The sequence below is a fragment of the Argentina silus genome, assembly GCF_951799395.1.
Source record: "Argentina silus genome assembly, chromosome: 4".
Lineage (NCBI taxonomy): Eukaryota > Metazoa > Chordata > Actinopteri > Argentiniformes > Argentinidae > Argentina > Argentina silus.
The window spans coordinates 8,835,155-8,842,681 of NC_139658.1; the positions used below are offsets into that span (position 1 = coordinate 8,835,155).

The following is a 7,527-nucleotide window of genomic DNA, read 5'->3' on the forward strand; positions in this document are numbered from 1 at the left end:
GACATTATGCAAGATCAATGCTACAGGCTCTCTGTCTGTGTTCAGCTCTTAATTACTCACACACTTCATGTATCTGAGGATGGCAGCTGTGAGTGAAGGTGTAGAGTCAGACACGATGTGCAAGCAAAACTGTCTGGCTCAACACACGGATCTATGTGCCTTAGTCATCCTCACCACTGGGGCACTGAGTCAAGTGACTTTGAACACAATCTGAACTTCGTCTGCCCTCTGTTGGTAAATGCTGGACTTGCATCATGTTGCCATTGCAGCACGTCAGTACACAGTTTCTTACTTTGATATTGAACCAGTGCTTTAGGGCCCAACAAGAAATATACTTGCAAGCACAAACAATTCAAATGAAATCAACAATTTTCCATTTGTGTTTGTGTATCTTCTCAAGAACGATCAGTCTCAAGATGCATGTCTGAGCAGAAGCATAATGATGATTATGATACACATAGAATACTACTGCATGTTTGTTTTTGAAATATGGCCCTGACAATTGCATCTCTGGATGCTTAGGCCTCCTCTGTGGCATCAAGTTAAGAACAAGAAGTTTTTATAAGAAGTTAAGAAGTCAGATGAATCATGAGTCAGTGTTCCAGTCAACATTCAGCAGTGTGATCAGCTCCTGTCCTGATCATTAATGTATAAACATTCAGACTTTTAATTAGTATAGTTAGTTAGTATTATGCAGAGGGAGATGGAGGTGGGAGATAGAGGTGGAGGAGGTCAGTAGCTTCAAGTTCCTTGGAGTACACATCACTGACAAACTGAAATGGTTCCACGGACAGACATGGACTGTTCCCCTTGCTCCTGTCTGGCAGGCTGTCTGGCTTCTACACCATGACCAAAAGTCTGTAAGAAAATATTAATATAAGAAATATTTAATTTACGGGTTACACAGATTTTTGCCTTTCTGTCTATGTTGGCTGCCTCTTCGAATTGTGTGCGCATGCAGAAACACAACAGCTAATGTCCGACACTGCAAGTCCATTTTAGTACATTATTATTAGGGAGGATGTTCTTGTTTGGAACTTCAAACTGAATTTTGCCAATGACCAGAGGTGGCAGATTTCAGGCAAAGTTACTTTAAGATAACAATGTAACATGTTTCACAAAACACAATGTAATGAAAATGTTTGTTTCTGTGTCGTATGAGCATTGTAAGAGCAGAGAGGGACATAGGCCTACATTAAATATGAATCATCGATAGGTTTGAAATGCTGCACTCAGATCAGCTGTCTCTAATCCAGTTTTTATTTTCACACAGCCTACACAATACTGACACTAGAACAGCTCTTGGAGACACAACAGTGGCAAATGTCGGCTTTCTCAATTCTGCCATTAATTTTTTATGAAACAGATTTATTTGGTTATGATATAATTATGTATTCAGGTTTTTCAATTGGTCTATAGGTCTATAGAGTCTATGTATTATGCACTTTTAATGTCAGATGTATTGCCGCAAACCATACTACAGTACATCCAACTTTGATTGTGAGACTTAAAAGAGAATTTGAGAATTACATGATCTTGAATCTTGAAATGTTGAAATTGTACAGTGGATGCTGTAGGCTGCAGTACGGGCATGCAGCACCTGTCACTTGAGAGGCATACACATTTGACAGAAAGTGCTTTTCTTCTAGACTTGAGATTACACCTAATAATGCAATGAACCTCAGACATGGCAATGCAATTCTATTACGTTCTTATTTAAAGCACCTCCCATGGCTATAGGCTACATTAAGTACTCAAATGTAATGTCTTGGTCCATGGGAACGGTAAGTGGTTTTCCATTTGGCATAAAAAGGGGCGAAGGCTACCTTTGAAAAAACAAAAAGCATATATTATCGCAAAATCACTATATGCCATTCTCAGAAGCCTACTTTTTTTTTCTATGTTGTTGTAGACTTTCAAGTCACATCAAAGATCTATGCTAGATCTAGATCTAGAGATCTATGACAACTGGTATTTCAATGGCTGTCATCAATTGAATCAATTAATATTTTAGGGCGCAGTTTACAGTTAACAGTTTATCAGGGGCACATTAAAAATATACACAAGCATAATACATTATTACGTAAATTGTTTCATACAGCAAATAGATGAAAACATCGATACAACGTCTCTCCCTCTCCCCCCCCCCCCTCTCTCTCTCTCCCCCCAATCTCTGTTTTCCCTTCCTCCCTTTCCCGCGCGTTCTTCACTGCCTGTCTCAGGTGAACACCCAGGAGCCGCCTTTGTAAAGATGTAAACGTTAAAGTATGGTTTAAATTTGCTGCGGATTACCTAATCTCATTTTATCTCAACAACTTTTGCAACTATTTTAAGGCATTTTCTGACGTCATGAAGGGAGTAACTATGTTCTTTAGCCATTTTAAGGAATGAGCGCAATTTCTAATTGTCTGCTGGCAGCGGTGCGACAACTAGATAAGGTGAGAAGTGTATTGCTTAAAAATTCTGAGCTAAACGGTGTCTCAAAATAACCTTATTATTATTATTATTATTATTATTATTGTGATTATTATTGTTATTATTGTTATTATTATTATTATTATTTATTTTGTTGATGAGATACACCTGTTTAGAGACATGCATGTGGAAAGTAGTGAACCATGTCATCAGCTTGATTAGCCTGGCTATAATAGCGCACACATGAATCAGGACCCTTATTTCTCAGAAAAGTGCGAGCGAGAGTGAAGAAGTATACTTCTTTTTGCTCAAATGAGTGAGGTTTGATGATTTAATCTTTCTGTAATAATATAACCTAAGCTAATTATCAACCTTGATGGTATCACCGCTGGGACGTGGTTGGTTTTCTCCTGTCTTCAAATTGAGGACTCTCCAGCATCTTCTAAACACTCCCTCAGTCTAACGTCAGTCTGACAGTACTATATGTGTTTTTGGTGAATTGTTTTTCTGTCAGTTTGGAGTGAACTGGGATTAGGTCGATATAGACTACAGTAGGACGTATGGGAGTTGGGTGTGCTGTATCTAGTCTTATTGACAGGGTTGGATGTGCATTCTTTTTATTTTATTTAACCAGTGATATCCCATTGAGATTTATCTCTTGTAAGATCAAGTGAGTCCTGACCAAGACAGCAGCATAGATGTGCATTGCAGTTGGAGGTTATGTGAATCTTCACCCTTTTGCCCTGTAGTGTGCATTTGTGCACTCACCTTCATGGATTTAAAAGCTAAGGATTGGTGTAAGCATTGGCCCATACTCCAATCATTTGCCTTTATATCCATGTAGAGTAGTTGACAAATGAGCATGTCATGGCCAACATACAGCAGCCTAAACACAACATGGCTTTTTTACATTTTTACTGAATACACTTTTTAGAACTAGATTATTATTATTATTATTATTATTATTATTATTATTATTATTATTATTATTATTATTATTATTATTATTATTATTATTATTATTTTCAGCTTTGAAAATAACAGGTTGTAAAATTGTCCCGCCATTATACTACAGTGTTAAATATATATTCTTTTCTATAATTGCGTTTTAGATCTGTGTCTTTTCTAGCTGGTTGTCCATTTTCCAGATTATTTAGTCTTTCCTCATTTAAATGTAAATGTCCTTCAGGGCTAATATGTTTTATCGCTTGTTTCAATCAACAGAAACATTGAATTGTTTTTCTTTAAATAATGCTACTTTTAATTAGGTTTACTATCAAATTATTATTTCATTGTTAGTGTAACAGACATCTGACCTTTAAGAGTCGGAGGTCTGCCTTGAGGCGTATTGATTGACTGCTATTCAATCAATGCTATTGATTGACTTGAGTACGCCTGGGTAGTTAGTTGTGTTCCAGTAAATGAATAATTCTAATAATAATTGATATACCGGTGTTATATACAACTGTCCCTCTCACACTTAAAGCAACCCAGCTACACTAACAGCGTTATACCAGGATGCACACACACACACACACACACACACACACACACACACACACACACACACACACACACACACACACACTCACAGTGCGTCACTAAAACCTGTGTGATTCTTCAGAGTGTGAATTATTGGCTTTTTGCTCAATGTCTCAGACAAAGTGTGATATGACTAACAACCCCTTTGATGTCAGAAGAAAATGAATTCTTGCTGAAAATGTTCTTTTGAAGCCTTAGTTGTTTGTTTTGCCAAACAAAAAAGGATTGAGAATGAAAAATACCTTCTCTGTCTATCTTTTGATGCTTATATTTCTGTGTTTGTCTCTAGGTCATCGGCATCGAGTAAAGTCTCTCAGAAATAGCGTTAGGCAGATTTGCTCTAACTCTAGTCACCCTCTCTCCCTTATCCACTTGACAGCCTCTGCTTTGAAATGGAAAAATACTGCCTGGAAGAATCTCATTCAAACATCTCAGAATCTCAGAGCATGATGTGCAACGTCACCTTGCTCAACATCACAGTGAACGACACTGGGATCCAATCTATTGAAGACTTTCTACTGGAACATCTAGGGCCGAAGCGTTCCCCTTTCTTCCTCCCTATCACCTTGGTTTACCTCCTCATCTTCCTCATCGGCTTGTCTGGCAACCTGCTCACCTGTGCGGTGATCACCAAACACAAGAAGATGCGCACCCCGACCAACCTGTACCTGTTCAGCCTGGCTGTGTCCGACCTCCTGGTGCTTCTCTTCGGGATGCCCCTGGAGATCTATGACCTGTGGCAGAACTACCCGTTCCCCTTCGGCGAGGGAGCCTGCTACTTCAAAACCTTCCTCCTCGAGACGGTCTGCTTCGCCTCCATCCTCAACGTCACAGCCCTGAGTGTGGAGAGGTACATCGCCGTGGTCCACCCGCTCAAGACACGCTACGTCTCCACTAACAAGCATGCCAGGCGTGTCATCACCTGCGTCTGGGTGGTGTCGCTGGTCTGCGCCATTCCCAACACCTCCCTACACGGCATTCAGTACGTGTACCAACCGGAGAAGGTGGAGGAATCGGCCATATGTCACATCCTCAAGCCTCTGTGGATCTATAACCTGGTGATCCAGGTCACCACAGTGTGTTTCTACTTTGTGCCCATGACGGTGATCAGCGTGCTGTACTTGGTGATGGGTCTCAGGCTGGGCAGGGAGAGCAGACACCCCCGTGGGAGGCTGGGGGGGCTGGGGAAGAACTGCAACTCCTCAACCAGCTGGAGGATCCATGTGGAATGCGGGCGCAGGAGGCAGGTCACCAAGATGCTCTGTGAGTTGAGTTTCTAGTCAGGTTTTAAATTTTTAAGAATGCTAAAACTTTCCAATGGTGACAAGGAAGACCATTAAATGAATCTTGTGTCAGGCGTCAGCATTACCTGAGTGTTAAGGTTGCTAATGATATTTAGCTCTGTCACATCTCAGTGTTTTACCAGGGGAAATAGACTATTTCTTGGCAGTGTGAAACTAGGTCACACCTAATTGCCACATACATGCCAAGGCATGATCCAAACACAAAAACACATGAGGAAACCGATTAGGATTGTGCACATGTTCCATACTTTGGACAGGAGATTGGTATTCTCTGAAGTGTCTCTCTTCTCCATCCCCCCTGGGTTCCCCGGAGGACGAGATCTTTTAGCTTTGGCATAGCTCTGAGTAGCAGAACACATTAAGTGCATCACTTCTCCTGTTTTGTCTCCAGTAATCAGACATAATTCATTGTATTCATTTGAGAATTTAGATTACGCACAAGAAACATTTTCTCTTCTCACTCTAGTATCTAGAGGGATTTTAAGTGGCAAACAGGCTGTTAAGAATTTATAAACTCTCTCTCTCTGCGTTTCACTCAATGTGAAAGTGGTAGTAAAATGAATATGAATTGCTACTTTTCTAGCAATTTAGAGACAGCATGTAGTCTACAGGAGACGCTGTTTGCTTGTCTACTCCCCTCCTTCGTCTCTCTTCATACGTCCTGTATTTTAATGTTGTGTGCATCTGTCTGTTGTTTTTATGGTGACTTAATGTGGCTGTATTGACAAAACAATTACCCTGCAGGATTAATAAAAGTGTTATCTCATCTCATTTCATCTCATCACTTTTTCTCTCTCCCTCATTAATTCATTCTTCCTCTCTCCTTCTTTTTTCTCTGTCTCCTACTCCCTCACTCCCTCCCCCTCTCTCTCTATATCTCTCACTCTCCCCTCCCTCTCCCTCTCCCTCTCTTCCTCCTCCTCTCCCCCTCTTCCTCTGTGGTGGTGTAGCTGTGGTGGTGCTGGTGTTTGGCCTCTGCTGGGCTCCCTTCCACATCGACAGGCTCCTGTATAGCTCCATCACCCAGTGGACGGACCTCCTCCACTCTGTCTTCCAGTGTGTCCATATCTTCTCCGGCATCCTCTTCTACCTCAGCTCTGCCGTCAACCCCATCATCTATAACCTTCTCTCCACGAGGTTCCGGGAGTGCTTCAGGGAGCTCGTCTGCACCCAGCAGGAGTACAGCACCTCTGGGAAAGACTCCCCGCCCTTCCCTGTCATTCTCCTGGAGGGCCCCTCTGGCCCCATCTCTGGCCCCCAGACCAGGGACCCCAGCACTCTCACCCCTCTGCTGTTTCCAACTGTCTCTGGGAGTGGCAGTACTGAGATGGCTACGCATACATGCACATGCAGAGAGTCTGACTTTTTCCTTGGGGTCCCCTCTGGCCCGGTCCCGAGATCCCAGACCAGGGACCCCGGCACTCTGACCCCTCTGCTGTTTCCAACGGTGGTTGGGAGCGGGAGCACAGAGACTGTGACCCATACATGCATGTGCAAAGAGTCAGACTTTACTTCTGCTTTTTAACCTGGTCTCAGATTTGCAGATTATACAATGCTTATAGACCTGGATTAGTTTCACTTGAGGTGGTTGTGGATTTGAGTCATTGTTGTGATATTGTAGGCTATGGTATTGGGCTTGGACATGTCCTTTTAAGAGGAACCCCCCCCCCCCCCCAACACTCTACTGAACTGGGGTTATTGGCTAGTGTCTGCTTTAGTTCGATTTAACGTGCATGTTCTCTATTTTCAAAGACATTATGGGCTTTATTTTCAGCCGGATGCATGTCCTAACGCAGGCATATTGGCAATTTGTGTCTGCAGTAACAGACCACTGTGCTGTAGCATTGTCTCGCCTGCCTCACATGGGTGGAGTGGTGGACTGGACACTTACATTTAATGATACAGTCAACTGCTTTACATGTACTGCCTCTCTGTAAACATAGCAAGCAACACACTTCTGTTCTGTGAATATGCCAGGAATTGCTTTTTGTTATACTGTATTCAGTTGCTCTGTTTGATATAAGATGCTTTATGTATTTATCAATGGCTATGATTATGGCCATTGACTAGTTGTGCCTAACATGATAGTGAAGAATAAAAAACAAGTATCCATTTAATCAGGAACACTGCTTTGCAATAGATTGTTGAGTGTACTGTATGTACTGTGAATGTCAATGTCAATATCAATTCTTTCTGTCATTCAATGTTAGAAATATAAAAAGACAATGTTGCTTTTTCTCATCTGTTTTACTCACCTTTACTTTAC

General features: G+C 41.7%; 1 protein-coding gene across 1 annotated transcript; it reads left to right on the forward strand.

The window, feature by feature from the left end:
* Positions 1 to 4,406: 4,406 nt before the first annotated feature.
* nmur3 (neuromedin U receptor 3) lies at positions 4,407 to 6,786 on the forward strand (the record flags this gene model as incomplete). The annotated part of the gene is made up of 2 exons (XM_083667671.1): positions 4,407 to 5,220; positions 6,212 to 6,786. The coding sequence occupies 2 exons, from the start codon at positions 4,407 to 4,409 to the stop codon at positions 6,784 to 6,786; spliced, it is 1,389 nt and encodes a 462-aa protein (XP_083523797.1).
* Positions 6,787 to 7,527: the final 741 nt, after the last annotated feature.